At 35.6% G+C, this 21,283-nt stretch overlaps 3 protein-coding genes across 3 annotated transcripts; 2 read left to right on the top strand and 1 right to left on the bottom strand.

The window, feature by feature from the left end:
• Positions 1-5,001: 5,001 nt before the first annotated feature.
• Positions 5,002-6,316, bottom strand: LOC109218916. The gene is made up of 2 exons (XM_019383311.1): positions 5,374-6,316; positions 5,002-5,036 (listed from the first exon to the last, which is right to left on the bottom strand). The coding sequence occupies exons 1-2, from the start codon at positions 6,314-6,316 to the stop codon at positions 5,002-5,004; spliced, it is 978 nt and encodes a 325-aa protein (XP_019238856.1).
• A 3,387-nt stretch (positions 6,317-9,703) lies between these two features.
• Positions 9,704-10,661, top strand: LOC109218915. Its single transcript, XM_019383310.1, has 2 exons — positions 9,704-9,814; positions 10,350-10,661. The coding sequence occupies exons 1-2, from the start codon at positions 9,704-9,706 to the stop codon at positions 10,659-10,661; spliced, it is 423 nt and encodes a 140-aa protein (XP_019238855.1).
• Positions 10,662-16,108: 5,447 nt separating this feature from the next.
• Positions 16,109-17,372, top strand: LOC109218914. The gene is made up of 3 exons (XM_019383309.1): positions 16,109-16,610; positions 16,704-16,812; positions 16,852-17,372. Exons 1-3 carry the CDS (start codon positions 16,109-16,111, stop codon positions 17,321-17,323), a joined length of 1,083 nt encoding a protein of 360 aa, XP_019238854.1. The 3' UTR covers positions 17,324-17,372.
• Positions 17,373-21,283: the final 3,911 nt, after the last annotated feature.

The following is a 21,283-nucleotide window of genomic DNA, read 5'->3' as shown; positions in this document are numbered from 1 at the left end:
AGGTACACTAATATGTTTTATTTTTCTTAAAATAAGGTAAAGTAAGAACGTAATTTGAAGAAAATGTTTGCTTTTAACTACATCTTTTGGAATTTTTTTGTCTTTATTTTTTGCTTTCCTTTTCCCTTTATTTTACCTTTTTTTGTTTTTTCTTCTTTCCGCACTTTCGTTTCTTCTGCTCTAACTTTCTGATCACCTTTCCTAACTATCTAAATATTTAACTCTAAAAAGAATACCTCAAAATCGTTAAATTATATACGTAAAATTACATAATTCTCAAAAATTATCTGCTCATTTCTTTTAAAAGTTCCTCCTATAAATTCAACATAAGAGTATTCACATGAACTTGGACTGATCAAATCTTAAGTTTCAGTCTCCATGCGAAGGCAGCGTACGCAAAAACTCTAATAGCCCGTTTGACCAAGCTGCAAAAATCAGCTTATTTTGAGAAGTGCTTTTTTCAAAAGTGCTTTTCTCAAAAGTACTTTTAGTGAGAAGCAGTTTGTGTTTGGCTAATTAGTTTGAAAAGCACTTCTGAGCAGCAATTAGTGTTTGGCCAAGCTTTAAAAAAACTGCTTCTAAGTGTATTTTTTTCAAAAGTGCTTCTCAAAAAAGTGCTTTTGGAGAGAAGTTACTTTTTCCTGCTTCTCCAAAACTGCTTCTGCTTCTCCTCAAAAGCACTTTTTTTCCTTCCAAAAGCTTGGCCAAACACCTCAATTTTTGGCAAAAAAAAAAAACTTTTGGCCAAAAAGAAGCTTGGCCAAACAGGCTATAATGAATTTAACAAATTACAGATAAGATACTGATATTATATTGGAGTTTCTATAGGCTTAAACAGGGGAGATGCTTTTCCATTTTTTATTTTCTTTTGCTTCATAGTTCATATGCATCACTCTATCTCCAAGAATACTCATGTATCATAAAATTCAAATTAAAATGAAAAGAATTACGTAATTAATTAGGAAGAACAAAGAAGAACAATCTTGTATAATTGTTACCGTAACGGTTATGGCTAATTTGACATTTACCCTGCATAATTCTGTTAGAATCATAACACATTATTGCGGTCATCGTCATTCTCATTTCCATTTAACAACAGAAGAAGATAACTAAGGCAACTAAAAATTCAAAACGTTAACCATAAAAATCATAACCGTCTCCACCTTAATCATCAAAATGATTGGAGTTTATCTTTCACTGGGCATAATCCATAAACCACCATATTACGAACCAGAATCAACAACTTCTAGTATTATGTATTTTAGCATCCACGATAATTAGCACCAGCCCACCAAATGAATGAGTCGGTATTAATTTTCTTAGAGTATATATAGCCTACCTAAATAGATTTATACTCCAGTTCTTCTGCCAAGTACCGAAGCATTATTCTTCATACTGAGAAAAGTTCTACCTCAAAATCACGTAAAAGGCCCACATTTTTTCCCACAAAGGAAAAAAAAAAAAAGTAAGAAAAGCGAAGAAATAAAATCAAGAACTTTAAATAAATATCTCATGGACGACAAAAAATTCAGTCATCATGATTTTCAAGTTTCATAGCAAGAGAAAAGAAAGAAAAAGACCTTGTACCCGGCTACAGAGCACGCCACTATGCCTGATACATGCAATTGCTGTTAATTATCTGAATTAGAAGCTAGCTCGAGCTTTTACAGCTATGGAGGTCACTGCGAGAGGGGAGAGAGAAGATTCTAGAAGAGGGAGAAGAAACAGAAATTAGAAAATAACCCTCAAAACCATATTAACAACCGGAAATGTAACATATATACATGTCCTAACTAAACAACTGAAAATGAATATCTAATCTAGCCACTTTACATTTAACTAGCCATTACAATATACTAACCACTTTACATAATTAACCAATAATCTCAATACTCCCCCTCAAGTTGGTGCTGTGGAGAACACTGCCAACTTGTGTAGAGCAGCTGAATGCCTAACTCCTGTTAGTGCCTTTGTTAGAACATCAGCCAGTTGATCTGTTGTTCCCACATGATGCAATGAGATCAGACCTTCCTGCAGCTTACTTCTTACAAAATGACAATCAACTTCTATGTGTTTGGTTCTCTCATGGAATACAGGGTTCTTGGCTATGTGCATGGTTGATTAGCTGTCACAAAACACAGCAATTGGCTTGGGAAAAGGTGCTATAAGTTCTTCAAACAGTCGACTGAGCCATACCAATTCCCCTACTACATTTCTTAAAGCTCTATACTCTGCTTCTGCTGAGGAGAGGGAGATAGTGTCCTGCTTCTTTGATTTCCAACTGATTGGGTTGTTCCCCATCAATACAAGGTAGCCACTTACAGACTTTCTAGAATCTGGGCATGCTGCCCAGTCTGAGTCACAATATGCCCTGATTGTGTAGTCTTGATCTTTAGATAGAAATATACCTAAGGTGGGGTCCTTCTTCAGATATCTGAGCAGATGAAAGGCTGCTGTCAAGTGAGGTTTCTTGGGATCATCCATGAACTGGCTTAGGTGCTGTATACTGTAAGCTATATCCAATCTAGTATTGGTGAGAAAGTTGAATTTTCCTATCAACTTTCTGTAATAAGTGGGGTCTGTCAATCTTTCACCTTCTTTGGCTTTAAGTTTCACAGTAGTGTCCAATGGAGAATTGAAGCTGCTATAATCCACACAGTGATACTCTTTTAACAAGTCAAGATTGAATTTTCTCTGGGAGACTATTACACCATCATCTTTGTAGAGAATTTCCAAACCTAAGAAGTAATGTAGTCTGCCCAAATCTTTTATTTTGAAACTATTGTTCAAGAATGTCTTCAATTCTGTGATTTCCACAATATCAGTCCCTGTGACTACAATGTCATCAACATACACTGCTATATAAACAGTGGACTCTTCAGTTTTCTTACAAAACAGAGAATAGTCATACATTGAATGTGCATAGCCCCTTGAGCATGGTGCTTCAGTTAGTTTAGCATACCATTGTCTACTTGCCTGCTTGAGGCCATCGAGAGATTTGTTAAGTTTGCAAACTAAGTTTGGGTTGTCAACTGCCAAACCCTGTGGCACCTCCATGTACACTTCTTCATTCAGATCTCCATGTAGGAATGCATTATTTACATCCAGTTGTGACATGTACCACCCTTTCTTCACATCTATGGCTATTAATGACCTCACAGTTGTCATCTTAACTACAGAGGAGAAGGTTTCTGTGTAGTCAATTCCAGCTTGTTGGGTGCATCCTTTCACAACTAGCCTGGCTTTAAGTCTCTCTACACTACCATGTGCCTTGTATTTTATTTTATATACCCACTTACACCCTATGGCTTTCTTCCCATCAGGTAAGGGAACTAAGTCCCAAGTGTGATTGGCATGTAATGCCTCAAATTCTTGGGTCATGGCTGTTTGCCAAGTAGGGTTCACAGCTACCTCCTCATAAGATGAGGGTTCATTGTTACTGCAGATATCTCTCATAAGACTTTGACTTTCAAGAGTCAGGGCATCAGGGGTGATATGGTGGCAATTAGAAAATGATGCACTAAGAGAAAAAGGTGCAGCAGAGCTAGTGGAAGCAACAGAACATGATGGTTTTAGTGCAGGGAGTGAATGTAAGTAGTCTTGCAAATATGCAGGTGTTTTATGTGGTCTTTGTGATTTTCTTAGGATAACAAGAGTATTAGCATACTGGTGAACTATTGGTGATGAAATGTGATCTGGGAGTTGAGATACATCAGGCTGTGGCAAGGGACAGGATGGACTCTCAGAGTTGTTGTTTGGTTCATGGTGCTGAGATGGGTTATGTGTAATACTAGGGCCATTATCACTTTCATAAGCAAAATCAGTACCTTCTTGAGTTTTATCAATGGATGGAACATTAGTAAGGATAGAGGGAAAACAAGAATTATCAGGGGATAAAGCAAAAGGAAACACACTTTCAATGAAGACAACATCTCTAGATACAGATATCCTTTTGGTGGCAAGACTCAAGACCTTGTACCCTTTGACTCCATGGGGATAACCAATGAATATGTGAGGAGATGTTCTAGGTTCAAACTTGTCTCTGTGTACTTTTGGTACAGATGGGTAACAAAGGCATCCAAAACTCCTCATGTGGGAGTATGTTGGTCTTTTGTTATAAAGTAGTTCAAAGGGAGATTTAGGGTGGCTATGAGAAGAGGGTAGTCTGTTTATGATATATGTTACACATAGAATGCATTCACCCTAGTATTTTATAGGTAGTTTTGATTGGAATAGAAGTGCCCTGCCAGTTTTTAGGAGATATTTGTGTTTTCTTTCCACTATGCCATTCTGTTGGGGTGTATAAGGGCAAGTCTTTTGATGGATTATGCCTTTAGATTGGGAAAACATGTTTGCTTCTGTACTGGTGAACTCTGGCCCATTGTCAGACCTAATTATCTTGATTTTTGTGTTAAACTTGGTTTCAACCATAGAGACAAATGTTTTCAAGACTTGTAATGCATTACTTTTGGATGAAAGAAGGTTGGTCCAAGTAGACCTACTATAGTCATCCACCAATGTGAGGAAGTATTTGTAGTTATCATGGGTTGTCACATGGTAAGGTCCCCATATGTCTATGTGCAGAACTTGGAATATTTTTGTGGAAAAGTTTGTTTTCTGGGGAAATGGCAGTCTTCCTTGTCTGGCCATTGGACAAATAGAGCAGAGAAAAGGCTGTTTTGGGTAAAAGGAAATTGGGATAGAGGTAATCCCTCTCATTTTGACAAAGGGTACATGCCTAAGTCTATTGTGCCACAAAACATTGAGATCATGGGATACAGAAGATGATACAGAAGAATTCAGACTAACATTTGTATTATTCAAACATGGGACATTTACATGTGGAGGGAAGATACACACTTTTTTGTGGACAATGAACTATATACATGTGAATCAGTGTGACAATGTGAGTTGTGTGTGCAAAGAGAATTACTGACAGAGGAACCTGAATAATTGTTTCTCAGACATTTTGGGCAAAGAAGATATAGCCCATCACAAGCTTTACCAATCTCCAGAGGCCTCTTCATTGAAGGGGCCTGCAGAACACAAAGGTTGTTAGTGAAAGCCACTAGGCTCCTAGGATTCACACTAGTCAGACCATGAATGGAAATGAGATTGTATCTAAATGAGGGTACAAACATTACTTTATGCAAAGTGATATCAGGCACAAGAGTTACACTACCAATTTCAGTTACTTTCACTTTGTATCTATTTGGTAAAACAACTAGGAGAGGATAAGGTAATGTTATAATGTTGGTCAGTAAGGTTTTATTGAAAGTCCCCCTGAGTCCAGAATCCAAGACTCAGCCTTGTTTTTGAGACACTGACATGACAATTTACCAAAATCTATAGAGGAAGTGCAGACTATTATACCTGCAAAGTTCACAGCTCCATTGATAGAATTGTTGACAGTTGCATTGTCTCCTCCATTACCAGATTGAAAGTGTTGAAGCAAATTCAGAATTTGTCCGTAATGCTCCTTCGACAGGCTGATGTTTTGGTCTGTGTTCAAGTCACTTTGTTCTTCTCCTTTGGTGGATAACATTTCGGAAGAATGATCTCCATGCACATTGGCTACTATTCTCTTTCCTTTATTAAAGTTCTGGTTGCGATTAAAACCCTGGTTCTGGTTGAATTGTTGATTTGGATTGTAATTTTGATTGCGAAGGTATCCAAAATTCTCAGGGTAGCCATGTGGTTTGAAACATTTGTCCTTGGTGTGCCCTGGCTTCTTACAGTAATCACACATAGGTCTCCCCCTTCCTTGTCCAGCATGATTGTTGTTATTAGGTGAATAGTTGGTTCTATAGCCACTAGATCTGGAATTGGTAACATTCATGGAGGTTGATTCAACGAACAACTGAGTATGTGGTTTGATTTCTCTTTGCTTCTCATCTTGTATTAGGAGAGAAAAGGCTTGAGCAAGATTAGGGAGTGGGTTTATCATGAGGATGCTACCTCGGATCACAGTGTAGGTTTCATTTAGCCCCATGAGAAATTGTATTAATCGCCTATCCTGTTCAGCTTTGTAAATATTTTCCTTTGCTCCACAGGTGCAGTTACATGTGCATTGGGATTTCTTGCTTAAGGTGCTCAACTCTTCCCAGAGCTTCTTCAATTTGGTATAGTAGCTGGTAATGTCAAGAGTTCCCTGAGATGTATCATTTATTTCCTTTTGTATTTGGTATAATCTGGCTCCATTCGTCTGTTCATACCTGTCTTCCAGCTCGATCCATAACTCCATGGCATCATTTACATATTCAATGCTATCTGCTATCTTTTTTGACAGGGAATTAAGGATCCACGAAGTCACCATGTCATCACAACGTTCCTACTAGCGAAATGTGGGTGACTGGGGATCTGGGCGCTTACATTCGCCATTTATGAACCCTAGCTTGTTCTTCACTGATAGACCTCGCAGTACACTGCGCCTCCATGAACGGTAGCCAACGCCACTGAAGGCGACGGAGACAAGCATAGCTCCGGGATTGTCCGATGGGTGCAAATACAAAAGATCACCAGGATCAATTCCGGAATTTCCTGGANGATGAGATGTGTGATTATTGTACCTTAGAAGTGAAATCCCCTTCTCCGACGTGAAATTAGGGCAAAAATGAAACTTCTTCTGACGAACAATCGAGTTGAAAGAAAACTCAAAAATGACGGACACAAAGGAGAGAGAAAGTGACAGAGATATAACAGATCGGAACGGCAAGCTCTGATACTATGTTAATTATCTGAATTAGAAACTAGCTCGAGCTTTTACAGCTATGGAGGTCACTGTGAGAGGGGAGAGAGAGAGAGAAGATTCTAGAAGAGGGAGAAGAAACAGAAATTAGAAAATAACCCTCAAAACTATATTAACAACCGGAAATGTAACATATATACATGTCCTAACTAAACAACTGAAAATGAATATCTAATCTAGCCACTTTACATTTAACTAGCCACTTTACAATATACTAACCACTTTACATAATTAACCAATAATCTCAATAATTGCTTTCCAAGTAAAGTAAAAAAAAAAAAATAAAAGAGGGAGAAATTAAAAGGGACCTGCAATTCTTTAAGTAAAGTATGGTGAGCTTGTACGTACAAACATTGATACAAAAACAGGTCACAAAGGGTTAAATTTGATGGTATTCTTCTTTCAATTTCCAGAAGAGACATACTAAATTTAAATTTAACATTCAAATATATTATACAAAAGACACATTAACATTACCATCAACAACTTGCTTAAAGAATATCACAAAAAAATAAATAATAATAATCACATATTCAAACATCACTTATATTAGAAACATACACCGCCAAATTTACTTGCAATGCGATCCTTCAGTTTGTAAGGTAATGTCCCAAACCTTAGTAAAGGAAGACTGCATGATCTTTATGTCATTCTTCTTTAGGTAATAATATGGCATGAATAATTACAAATTTGTTCTCTAATTTGTAACGCCACTAAAAGGTAAAAAAGTGCATGCTTTGAGCAAAAAGCTCCAATTTATTATATTTCCTTCAGGGAATATTCAAAAAAAAAAAAAAAGGAAAGACAAAAATAATGATCCTAACTAAATTAAAAGTTTGTATAACAAAACACGTTCCATTACCGTAGGGGCACAAAAAGGGCAAAAGCTTCAGCAATTCAGTATGCAAATGGATTAGCATTTCTGGAAATCGTAATCGAGTTATGTAAATTGAAATAAGAAAAATCAACTCAATTCTAAAGGGACAAACTGACAAAAAGATTTGGTAGAGAATGATAAAGAATATTCTCACCACGCACGAATGAAGATTGGGGATAAAAGATCATGATCTATCTGTATATTCCTCCCATGAGTTGATGGCATGTTATTAATAGTAGTCGTCATTGAAGGTGAAGTTATTTAGATAATTAGTAATAGAGACTTTTCGACTTTCTAAACTGAACAAAAATTGGCTAGAAGATGAGTAACGGTCTAACGGAGGTGTAATTAACAGAATACAATTAAGAAGTGATTTTTGAATATTTTAGTGTAGCAGAAAATAGAGAAAAATAGGAAAAGACCCAAAGATTTGAGGAAAAAGATAAATATGATTCTTGGCCAAAGAGACATGCCACCTCACTTTTCAATTCCCCTCTTTAATATATATATATATATATATATATATATATATATATATATATATATATATATATATATATATATATATATAGATGGTTTTTTGTCTCGTAAAAGTCATAAATAACATACTTTGATATTGCGGAAGATATTTTATCTTGGCAAAATATTCTCTAGATCATTTTCAAAGCATAAAATTGAGATGTGAAGCAAGTGATAAGGAATAACATTGAGATATTTTGTAACGAAAAATGACTTCAGCTCTAAAGCAAAGAGAGTAAATTTCTCATTTTAGTGGAAAATATTTTTATTTGAAAATAATCCATTACTCACACTAAACTATGAAAATAACTTCCTCCAGATAAATTTTTTTCTTCTAAATTTTTTTATATGATATTAAAAAGAAAACCAAATAGGAGGATTGGATAGGTTAAGTGCCAATGTGCTATAATATAGGGATTTTTTTACGCAATATAGCTGCTCTCCGAAATAATAGTCAGTATATATATATATATATATATATATATATTTTTGATGACCGACCAAACGTGTTAGAATCCTAATAGAGAAATTTTTATAAAGCACTATCTTTTAGTGGTAATTAGCTATCTATAGATACCAGTTGCTATATTACGCCCTGTAGATACGTTTTACGTTTTTATAAGATGTATTTGATGTATTTAGACTACTGTATTCATGAATACAATAGGAAAAATAGGCGTGAATCATGGAAGTCCAGCTAATCAGTTGTTGTATTCAACTGTATTCAAGAGTTGTATCATTGAATACAGTAACGTATATTCCTTAAAAAAAGGGACCTTTCAACTGATTTAAAACGGAAAGGAAATCAATCTAGAAAATAGTCTCCTAATATAACTCAACTAACACAATTATATCACCCATAATCTGTAATTCTCCCTTCATTAAAGATCCGAAAGTATCAAAAAACAGAGCAAATTGTGGATTCTCAATTCTCCCTTCTTTCTTTTCCGTTCCTTTGTTACAGTTCGTACAAAACAAATTTCAACCAAGAAAACTCGAGATTGATACAATTATATACAGAAATACGTTGAAATTCGATTTTGCATATGACTACATCAATGTACCTCTAAATCACATGAAAATTATTCCATGGAGTTATTTTTTCCGTTAAATTTAGTTATGGATTTAAATTTACTTGTGTCTGTGCAGATTCCTAATGAAGTAGTTATCCCGGTTTGTCTCCATTTTTGTGAAACTATTCCTCAAGCAAGGCAGGTCGTTTGTAATTCTTCGATTCCGCGCGGTCGACTTTCTATTAATAATTTTGGGAATTCCATAAAGATTATGACCTGGATCAGATCGATTCTTTTTTGAATCTCTATACGTGCAATTCCCTCGACGCCAGAGGACGTTCTCATATTCTTTTGTACATAATTCTTGATACAATCTCTTATTTTTTGATCTTCTTGTAAACCTTCAGAATAATTTTTTGGTTGTGAAAACCAAAGGGAATAATGACTTCTGTGCAAATTTACTTATGTCTGTGCAGAAACATTTGTTACTTCGTAGAAGCGCTTCAATATTTCTGATTTCGAGAGAATTTATATCAACGATCAGAAATGGCTGCTTCTGACATTAACAGAAGCTTGGTAAGTGAACTTGAAGCAATGGGATTTTCAGAGGCTCGAGCCACCAAGGCTCTTCATTCTTCCGGTATGGTCATCCTTTTGGTATTAGATATATTCAAGGAAAATATTTGCTCGTGTATTCACTTGAATAACATAGGAGACAATTTTAACATACCTTTTGCTTCTGAAGTAGTATATAACTGTTAGGCTATATCGGTTGTTAATTCAATCTGTATTATCTAGCTAAAACATGCCATTTTCTATGGGAAAGCTCTCCAAACAAATGGTTTTTTCCCCTACCTCTCAGTCTCTCCATTGTGCATTTTTTATTGATTATGTATTAATAATACATGTATTGTTGTGGAGCATTATGCTAGTACAGAAGAATTGAATGTAAAATCAAATTGTATGTATATGTATTTAGTTGTATTTGTGAAAAGTTACTTGACCTTCACTGTTGTTCTTTTTTTATTTTTTATGTATTAATAATACATGTATTCTTGTGAATACAGTGTCTCTAACTGTTTTTTATTAAATATATACGTTGTATTAAAATGTATGCTTATAAGTATAGGTGTATTCAGACATGTTTAAATGTATAACAGTGTATATATTTGTGTTGTATATTCAAATGTAGGTGGTGCCATCGACTGAATATTTGCATACGGTGAACGATGAAGGAAGGCATTACACCGTATGCCTCTTAGAGAGAAAATGCAGTTGTGGGCGGTTCCAAGTCGACGAATTACCGTGCCCACACGCTTGGGCTGTCCTGAAGAGCAAGTTTCTAATGCCAGAAGATTATTGCTCTGATTATTACAAACCAAAGTCTGTTGTAATGACATATGAGGTACCCGTGTATCCTTTGCCGGACCGGAAAGAATGGAATATACCAGCACATATAGCAGATGAAGTTTTATTACCACCCAAATGGAAAAGACCTCCGTGAAGACCAAAGAAGAAGCGTGATAAGCCGTTCATTGAATTGCTGCAGAAGAAAAATCAACATTCGTGTAGCATATGTGGGCAGGAAGGACATAATAAGCGTACTTGTAGAAATGCTCCATGTAGAAATTAGTTCACATTCTGACTTGTATTAATGCAAAACGATTTATTATTGGAACCAGTTTCATTTCAAATATATTTTGGATATACTTAGTTGGTGTATTAGATCTGAATTCGTAATTAAAATACGACTATCATATCTTCATTACATCTGAATATAGATGAATACAATCATTGAATACATATGATTACACTCGGTTATATACATAAGATATGATTGTATCATAGGAAATCAGAGATTGAATATGATTTCTAAATATTAAATACATGTATTCAAATACACATGAATACATATTCATACAATCTGCTATACACGTATAGATGTCTAAATATGTATTGTACAAAGGTCTAAATAGACTTGAATACATATGCATATAAATGAATACAGATGAATAAAATCAGTTATATACATAAGAAGTATTCAACATACAACTGAATACATATTAATGCAATATATTATATAAATATGAAGGTCTAAATACACCTGCTAAAAATATGTGAACATACTCTGCTGAATACATATAAATACAACTTAATGAATATAGATAAATATATCATGTTGAAATACAGATCAATACAATATGGTAAATTATAATATAAATGCAACCTGTCGACTTGTTATGAATGCAATAAGTTTGATAGAGAGTAATACAGTAAGTTGAATACTGACTGATACAATAAGTTGAATACATATCAATACAACATGTTGCATACATATCAATACAAACTGTTGCAAACATACTTAAAAAGCAACAGGTTGAAGTACAAAAACAGTCAATACATCGATTGGATGCTTGAAATAATAGTATATAAACACTGTTGATATGGTCAATAAATATAAAAAAATGTGCTAAACTAACACCATCTTTACCAACACACTGTCCAAAAAAACAGTATTCACAAAAAACTCCCATCGAAAACTACATTCACCTAAGACTACTTTAACATTATCTTAACCGACGTATTAGAATCAGTGATATGCCTAAGAATATTTGAAGGTGCTTCGCTCTCGCTTATGGCATCAGCGTCTATCTTCCGCATAGCATAGTCCCAAAGGAGGGCACTATATCTTTGACGGAGTAAATTGGGATCAAATTTTGTTTGTGAAACCAAACCAACGGTTCTCAAAAACTCTGCGTATGCCACGACATGCACCCCACAATCCCTGAAAGAATACATTAAAACAGTTACAAACAAGAATTTAGAAAAGGTTTCATATTCATCATCAATACATAAAGTCATTAAGTGTTATGAATACATATAAATACAACTAGATACAGTTAAATATTCAAATACATATTCATACCATTGAGTACAACACAGTAAAGATCTGCATACAATATGCAAAGAAATCTGTAATAAGTACGGAAACACAGTGAATGTAAATTTGAATACATCTAAATACATTTAAATACAACATATAATAACTAAGTAAGTACAACTCAGTGAATGACATTGTAAATGTGCAAATGAGTTCTGGATTGTTTAAATACTTATGAATACAACTAAATACATATGAATACATCAACATACATATAAATCACATGAATAATTATGACTACATCAATGTACCCCTAAATCAGTTGAACAACTTTGAAAGCATATTGATACAATAACAATTACCTTTTCGTGCCGTGTATCCGAGCTTTTTTTTGCATCAATTTCCTTAAACTTGACACATGAAGAATCATTCATAGGTTTTTTACTCTTTTTCGCAACTGGAATTTTTGTTTCTTTTAAGGATTTCTCAACTTGGACTTCTTTCGATTTGTCATTGTGTAATTTAGTTCTTCTCTCTGAAGCTGTAGTTGCTGATACACCTAGAAATTCCGACTCCGCTTGAGTTATTTGCAACGAGAAAGAGGGCCCATCAAAATTGAGAATTTTGGTGGGTATACCTTTGGTTACCATCTTGTGTGACGAGGAATCCGACATTGGAGAGAAAAACGATAGTTATCTGTTGAGTAAACAATAACAATGGTTATTGTTTAAGAAGCAAACAAAAATCTGTATCAAAATCGAAGAAGCTAAATACTTTTATCAAAATCTAAGAAGCTAAATACTTACCGCAAGAACTTGTAGCAAGAAATAAAACCACGATTTTAGAGAGAAACTAACTGGGAGTGATAATGGGGGAGACCTAGCGAATTTGGGTGGGAGAAGAAGTCTGAAATGTGGTTTTGTGGGAGAAGAGAGTAAAGTGTATGAAAAAAGAGAGAGAGAACGTGGTTTGTGAAATTTACCGTGATTATGTGAGAGAAAATCTTAAAAGGAGAGAGAAAAATATTAATTAGCGTATATGGTGCCTTAAGTATAAGATGTAACCATAATTAAATAGTTTTCTATAAAGGGTGAAAGGTAGCTATATAATATAATTTTTTTTAAAAGGTATTTATTTAAAATAAATAGGGTATTAAGCTTTTCTATAGGGTGTAAAAATTGCATCCTAATATACTGGTATTGAGGGCCCAAAACCGATGAACGGGTTTATAAGATAGAGCCCAAAGAATGAAGAATTAACCCAAAGAATGTAAATCTGATTGGATATGAAACTCAATACTGGGTCTAGGCCCTAAAATTAGCGATTCGCGAGGCCTGACCTTTGTTTGTTAAGGCCTAAGCTCTCAATGGGGGGATTTGCATCTATACCCGCTTTTTGGGTCACGTTTTAACTTGTACTCGCTTTGCAAAAAAAATTGCAAGCGTACTTTTTCACGTAACTTCAGCATACGGGCCTGAAGTAGCAAATGCAATCACGTAAACTTCAGCATTTTAGTAGATGGGCTTGAAGTAGCAAAAATTGCTGAACCAAGTGTGGTGAAGTTTTTGTTTGTAATTGCTGAACTTAAGCATTTTAGTGCTGAAGTTTTGTTCTCTATTTGCTGAAATTTTTATTTGTAATTGCTGAAATTAAGCATTCTAGTAGCTGAAGTTTTGTGATGCTGAAGTTATTTAGTTCATTTGTAAAAACTTCAGCACTAAATAAGCTGAAGTTTTTTGTCCTGGATTGATTAGTTTTGTCATAAAGCTTTTTCAAAAACTTCAGCAGAAGATGCTGAAGTTATTTAGTTCATTTGTAAAAACTTTAGCACTATATAAACTGAAGTTTTTGAAAAATCTTTCTAACATACTAGATAAATAATCATCTTATTCTTTCATAGTGTATTACTACTATAAATTAATCAGATTGCCAACAGTATCTAAATCATAAATTTTGGAAACAATAAACGTGAAAAGAATAGAATTATCATGAAAAGAATCACTAAGTGTGACCTTAAACTTCCTGTACGTGGAAATATTCACAAATTATTGTCTACTAACTTACGTAATTATTTATAATTTGTTTTTAAATAATCTGATAAAAATACTTATGGCAATCATCCCATGAACTGAAGTTTTATAGCAACACCAGAATAAAGAAGAAGAAGAAGAAGAAGAAGAAGAAGAAGAAGAAGAAGAAGAAGAAGAAAATGAAGGAGGAGAAAGGGGCTGAAGTTGTTAAAAAGTGGGTACAAGTTAAAACTTTTTAAAAGAAATGGGTATAGTTAAATGGGGGCGACCAAATAGGGCGCCCCGTGCAATTTTTACCTCTCAATGCTTAGGTAACCTTCTTCAGGAAAAATTACTACTATTATTTGTATTCAACGGAAACACAGAGTTTAGTTATCAATTAAGAAACCCATTAGTTTCAGATTAAGATATACTAAGTTTGTTTTTGTACGAATTTGAAGAAGAAATCTCTTAATTGAAAAGGTTTTCTGTGTATTGAATGAATCAATTTGCGATGGTGGCTCCTTTCGCGCAGGGGACATTGTCGGAGAACAATGTCGGGACAGAGTGAGAACCTTCAGTTGGTTACGCCCTTGTTGTATCGGTTCCCTTTTTTTTATTTCAAAATAGCGATACACTCTAAATAAAGTAAAGGAGAAGCTTCCATTCTAGAAGCTACGCTTCCCGCCTCCCTCAAGGTGAGAAGTTCCCTTCCCTTTTCTAAAATGCAAGAGTGGTCTACTCAATCCCTGAATGTCGTCGGGTACTGTTAACTTCCCCGTCATTCTTGTAACTGTCACCTGTAATCCGCGGATACCTTATAGCTTCATAGTTACAAATCAACTTCAATATGGATTTACTTTGGAAATTACTACGACGTAGTGGCAAAGACGAACCCAAAATTTAAAATCCACGAGTTTAATATTGTCCCTATTTATATTTGAGAAAACTACCCTCTATAGCCCCTCAAAATTTTAATAGCCCGATGTTTTTTTCACTTACACGAAATGGCCCTTCGGCCCAAACATATTACATCTAATATCCCGAAATATCTATTTTGTATTACTTTTTTAAAATGACAGTCTATTTTGTATAGTGACAGTCTATTTTGTATAATGACAATCTATTTAGTAGTATATATTTCGTATAATGACAGTCTATTTTGTATATATTTTGTATAATGACAGTCTAGTGTATATAAATTATATAGTGACAGCCTATTTAGTATATTTTTGTACATTGACAGTCTATTTTGTATATATTCTGTATAGTGACAGTCTATTTTGTGTAGTGACAGTCTATTGTATATAAATTGTATAGTGATAGTCTATTTTAATATATTTTTTTGTATACTGACAGTCTATTTAGTATATACATGTTGGACTAATATTGAGCCATGTATTTAAATTATTTGTAGTGTTATGATGTATGTTTAGTTTCAGTTTAGTATTTTGTATTTCAGTTGACCCGGTTGTACATGGATTGTATATAAATGACATGTAGTTCCACTTTGGAACTAAGATACCCAGTTTTCATCAAAATATCTGGCAGCTCCCATTCTATCGAACCTTCTGTTCTCTCTTGTTCATGTATGATTTCCTATTATCTCATCAAATACAACATGTTATCAGAGCTTTCTATCAAAGATCCAACGTAGATTTTGTGTTTTCATAGCTTCATTTCTCTGATTTTCTAAGTTTCAGAGGAATCACAAAAAAAAAAACTAGGCTATAACTTTATTTTTTTTGTTCAATTTTCCAAATTTGGCGGCTGTTTGTTGATCGATTATGCTGGATTTGACGTTTTGGAGCTATTATCTTCAGTTTCACCGGAGAGATTTCCAGATTTGGGTTTTTTTTGTCTTCGCACATGTGTGAATCAGTTACGATGGCATTTTCCGGTCTGGTGGTTTCCTGGAGGTTCATCTTTGATTTATAGTATCTTCGTCCTTATCTCTGCGAATTTTTGGTAAGCTCGGGTTGCATCTCCTCCTCGATTGCTATTCTTGACAATTTCTCTTTGCTAGTATTGATTGTTTCTGTGGAATCATGAGTGACATACATGACGACAGTGATTCCGAACTTGAACTTGAACCTGCCTTACCTTCATCTCATCCTTTTTTTTCTACATCCGTCTGATAATCCTGGTATTATGTTAGTAGCTAAACAATTTAATGGTTCATGCTTTGGGGCTTGGAGGAGAGGGATCATTATAGCTTTGTCTGCAAAAAAAAAAAAGATAGGTTTCATCAGTGGTGCATATGTTAAACCATCTCTTACTTCTTCACTATACGAACCATGGGAACAGTTTAATAATATGGTGATTAGCTGGATTTTGAATTCTCTAGATCCGAGCATAGCACAAAGTGTGATATATTCCAAATCTGCTAAAAGTCTTTGGGATGAATTGAATAAGAGATATGGTCAATCCAATGATGCTAGGATGTATGAGGTACAGAAGGACTTGAACTCTATCTCTCAAGGTTCCTCTGATGTCAGTGGTTATTCTACTAGGATAAAAAGGTTGTGGGATGAGATGGAATCTCTAGATGCTGACTCTTATTGTATGTGTGAGTGTACCTGTGGGGGTAAACACAAGATGATCAAAAGAGAACAGAATAAAAAACTAATGTAGTTTTTGATGGGTTTAAATGAAGCATATAGTAATGCTCGGGGAAACATTCTTATGATGGAGTCTCTTCCAGACATCAGTAAAGCTTACTCACTGATTATTCAGGATGAGAAGCAAAGGGGTATACATAATGTGCCTATTTTCCAATCTGACTCTGTCTCATTATCTGTCAGGACAAGCTACAATCAAAAAGCACCACAATCTGTCAATCCTAATCAGAGATACAATTTCAACAACCGCACAACTCAGAATTTCAACAATCCTACTACTCAGAATTTCAATAATCAGAAGGGTTATGTTGACCCTAAGAAGTTGTTTTGCAAGTATTGCAAGAAAAACGGGCATGTGATAGAAAAATGCTACAAACTTCATGGTTTTCCTCAAAATTTCAAGTTTGGAAATAAGAATGTGCGGATTGCTGCTAATGTGCTTTCTTCTGCGGATCCAAAATCTTATGGTGGTCCTGACACTGCTCTTTCCCCAAATACAATTACTCCAGAACAATACGAGCAGATCATGAATATTCTTCAAAATGTTCAGGTTGATGATCCACAGAATCAGAATCAGTCCGTCTCTAGTGCAACTAATTTTACAGGTATACTGCCTATTATTCTCTCTCAATCTACAGGAGTTGTGCTTGTCTAAGTAGTGTGCTAAATTCTGATACTTGGATTTTAGATTCTGGAGCATCAGATCACATGACCTCCAACAAATCATTACTCACCAATTTAACTAACCTATCTATCCCATATCTTGTCACTTTACCTAATGGCTATAAAGTGAAAGTCACATCTATTGGCACTGTCCAAGTCAATTCCCATGTTACTTTGTCCAAAGTTCTATATGTGCCTACTTTCAAGTATAATCTGATTTCAGTTCACAAACTTTTAATTGATACTTCTTCTCTAGTATTTTTTACGCAATTTTCATGTTACTTACAGGGCCCTTCTCCGAAGAAGCCATTGGAACTTAGTAAGATGGCTGAAGGGCTCTACTTGATCAATCCCAGAATTTCTTCAACTTCTTCTACTACAGAATCATATTCTCCCTCAACTTTCATTCCTGTTCCTATATCTGTTCATGTAAATATAATAAATGTAAATAAGTCCTATGTTTTGTGGCACCATAGATTGGGACATCTTCCATTTTCAAAGTTGCAGAGAATAGAATATTTGAATGTTCCTACATGTAATAGAAAACCTTTCCTTTGTGAAATTTGTCCTCTTGCTAGACAACAAAGACTTCCTTTTTCTCACAATGAATCTTTTTCTTCTCATCTATTTGATCTTATTCATGTGGATGTTTGGGGACCATATCACACTGCAACACAAAAATTATATAAATATTTCCTGACAATTGTGGATGATTATAGTAGATATAGATGGACACATCTTCTTAGTCACAAAAGTAATGCATTGTCTGTCCTAAAATCTTTCTTTTGCATGATTGAAACCCAGTTTAACATCAAAATTAAAACCATAAGAACAGATAATGCCTTGGAACTTGGAACCAGTCGTGAAGCCACAACATATTTCCTCTCCAAAGGTGTGATGCACCAAACTTCTTGTCCCTATACACCTCAACAAAATGGCATTGTCGAAAGAAAGCACAAACATTTGCTGGAAACAGCAAGAGCCCTATTGTATCAGTCCAAACTTCCCATTAATTTCTGGGGTGATTGTATTTTTACTGCAGCATATTTGATCAATCGATTTTCCAGTTCAGTGTTATCTGGGAAGACCCCATTTGAGCTTCTTTTTGGTCAAAAAACCTTCCTACAATCATATGAGAAGTTTCGGTTGCTTGTGCTATGTAGTGGTTCCCAAATCCCTAAGAAATAAATTTTCCCCAAGATCTAGTGCTTGCATATTTTTAGGCTATCCCCTGGAAAGAAAGCTTATAAATTACTACAACTTTCAGATAAGAAGATTCTTATTTCCAGGGATGTCGTCTTCCATGAGGACATCTTTCCTTATTTAGCTTCATCTACTCCCACAATTTTATTTCCAACCCCGCCACGTTACATAGATTCAGATTCTTCTCTTACTCCCTCCAGTTCATCTTCTTCACCTCAGGATTCTGTTATACAGTCTTCTACTCTTTCTCCTTCCTCTACTTCTTCTGAATCTCATCTTTCACCTGTTTCACCTGGCCCTTCCCCTTCTCCTGTCCTAGCAGCTCGATATCCCTCCAGAATTCATCATCCTCCTTCATAGTTGAATGATTACCTTTGTAGTTTTTCCTCTTCTTTTCCTCCCACTTTAACTTCTATCCCCGCCTCTCCACGATCTGTATGCTTCAGCACCTTAAGTTCACGTAATCAGAGTTTAGTTCACACCTTAGATACTGTACTTGAGCCATCAACTTATCAACAGGCAGCCTTGTAGCCAGCCTGGTGGGAGGCAATGTTGAAAGAATTTGAGGCTCTTGAGGCTAATGGGACTTGGGATGTGGTTCCTTTACCCCCTGGGAAGAAACCAATCGGTTGTAAATGGGTGTATAAAATAAAACATAAGGCCGATGGTATCATTGACAGATTTAAAGCTCGGTTAGTTGTAAGAGGTGATACACAACAAGAAGGTATAGACTATAATGAAACTTTCTCCCCGGTTGTTAAGATGACGACTATTAGATCTATTATAGCTGTGGCAGTCAAAAAAGGTTGGGACATATTTCAATTAGATGTCAATAATGCTTTTTTGCATGGGGATTTAGATGAGGAGGTGTACATGAAAATACCTCAAGGTATGATGGTGGCTGGGAATAACATGGTTTGCAAGTTAAGGAAGTCCTTATATGGCCTCAAACAGGCCTCCAGACAGTGGTACTCCAAGTTAAGTGATTCTCTTATTTCTTTGGGCTACACAGTCTCTAAAAATGACTACTCATTGTTCATTAAATCTGATGTTGGTCATCTTACGATTGTTGCTGTTTATGTTGACGATATTCTTTTAACTGGAAATGATGATAAGGAAATGGCTGCCCTTAAACTGTTTCTAGATGAACAGTTTAAAATTAAAGACCACTTGCATTATTTTTTGGGTCTGGAAATTCTGGCTGAATCTGGTGAATAGTTTGCCAAAGGAAGTTTGCACTGGATCTTTTGTTTGAATATGATCACCTGGACTGCAAGTTCGTCGCCGGCCCTTTGGTCACTAATTTGACATCTTTAGTCGAGGCTGGGGAGCCCCTATCAGATCCTGTTCTTTATCGGAAATTGGTTGGAAAATTAAATTTTCTCACTAATACTAGACCTGATTTGGCTTTTTCTGTTCAACATCTTAGTCAATTCATGCATGCTCCCACCTCTGCTCATCTATCTGCTGCTTATCATGTTCTTAAGTATGTTAGAGGCACATTGGGTCAAGGACTTTTCATGAATGCTGATTCTGATCTTTCTCTCCAAGCCTATGTGACTCGGATTGGGCGGCTTGTCCGAGTTCTAGAAAGTCTGTGAGTGGTTATTTGGTATTACTTGGTGGCTCTCTTCTTACGTGGAAGTCGAAAAAACAACATACTGTTGCTTTATCTTCGGCTGAGACTGAATACCGTTCCATGAGAAGAGTGGTAGCTGAGCTTGCCTGGCTTACCAGGCTACTTCATGAACTTTTTGTCACTTCTATTGTTCCAGTTCCTGTTCATTGCGACAGTCAGTCTGCCATTTACATTGCTCGGAATCCTGTCTTTCACGAGCATACCAAACATATCGAGCTAGATTGTCATTTCGTCCGTGAAAAACTTCATGATGGGCTAATCTCATTGTCCTATGTTCCCAGCAAGTTGCAATTGTGTCACGACCCAATTCCCGAACCCGATCGTGATGGCGCCTCTCGTGAAGACAAGGTCAGCCAGACCAATACTGAACACCTCTTTTAAGCAGTTAATCATCATTAAGCAATTATGAAGCATGATTTAATAACAATAATTTGCGAAAACATAGATAATAATAGTAAAACCATCCCGACACAGCCCAAACCGGGGTGTCACAAGTCATGAGCATCTATTAGAGTGAAATTACAACTACAAAGCCGGAAATATACAAAATAGGATTTATAAATAAAAGGAAGAAATGCAGTGTCGCGAACGCTGGCGGTCACCTCGCTCACTTCGATGGCATAGTCTCTAATCAGCTCAAAACTCGCTACCGGGTGAACAAATACCTGCATCTGCACGCGAGGTGCAGGGAGTAAAGTAAGTACTCCAACTCAGTGAGTAATAAAGGTAAATAACAACTGATTAGTAAGAAATCACGTAAAGCAACCAACATGCTATATAGAAGCAGGGTACAATCCTTTGAGAAAACAGTGAAGCTGTGAAATCATTAGAAATATCTTGGCTCGGTTTAAACCTCCTTTGAAAATAGTCTTTTCAACAGTTGCGAAATAATTTCAAAACAGTTAGTGCCGATATGCACAGAAATCCGCCCCTCGGGCACAAATACCATAGTATAACAAGTAAAAATAAGTAAGTATGCAAGATGAGCACATAAAAGCTCGCCTCTCGGGAAATATCTCAAAGCAGTACTAGACCCCGGGCTACCTCACGGTCACTCATATCAGCCCCTCGGGCTCACTCTCAGAAACACCCATATCAGCCCCTCGGGCT

This window comes from Nicotiana attenuata, unplaced genomic scaffold (assembly GCF_001879085.1).
Source record: "Nicotiana attenuata strain UT unplaced genomic scaffold, NIATTr2, whole genome shotgun sequence".
In the NCBI taxonomy this organism is placed as follows: domain Eukaryota; kingdom Viridiplantae; phylum Streptophyta; class Magnoliopsida; order Solanales; family Solanaceae; genus Nicotiana; species Nicotiana attenuata.
The sequence above is the reverse complement of the archived record's forward strand: the minus strand, read 5'-3'. Positions and strand labels throughout refer to the sequence as shown.

What these genes read in the sequence shown, in the direction of transcription:
- LOC109218914 (XM_019383309.1), top strand. Translation starts at nt 16,109, where the DNA reads ATGACGACAGTGATTCCGAACTTGAACTTGAACCTGCCTTACCTTCAT. An exon ending in TCTAGATGCTGACTCTTATT is followed by an intron (nt 16,611 to 16,703) that starts GTATGTGTGAGT and finishes GTTTAAATGAAG; the next exon opens with CATATAGTAATGCTCGGGGA. An exon ending in CAAAGGGGTATACATAATGT is followed by an intron (nt 16,813 to 16,851) that starts GCCTATTTTCCA and finishes ATTATCTGTCAG; the next exon opens with GACAAGCTACAATCAAAAAG.
- LOC109218916 (XM_019383311.1), bottom strand. Translation starts at nt 6,316, where the DNA reads ATGGTGACTTCGTGGATCCTTAATTCCCTGTCAAAAAAGATAGCAGAT. An exon ending in TGGAGCTGTGAACTTTGCAG is followed by an intron (nt 5,037 to 5,373) that starts GTATAATAGTCT and finishes TGTGTTCTGCAG; the next exon opens with GCCCCTTCAATGAAGAGGCC.
- LOC109218915 (XM_019383310.1), top strand. Translation starts at nt 9,704, where the DNA reads ATGGCTGCTTCTGACATTAACAGAAGCTTGGTAAGTGAACTTGAAGCA. An exon ending in CCGGTATGGTCATCCTTTTG is followed by an intron (nt 9,815 to 10,349) that starts GTATTAGATATA and finishes ATTCAAATGTAG; the next exon opens with GTGGTGCCATCGACTGAATA.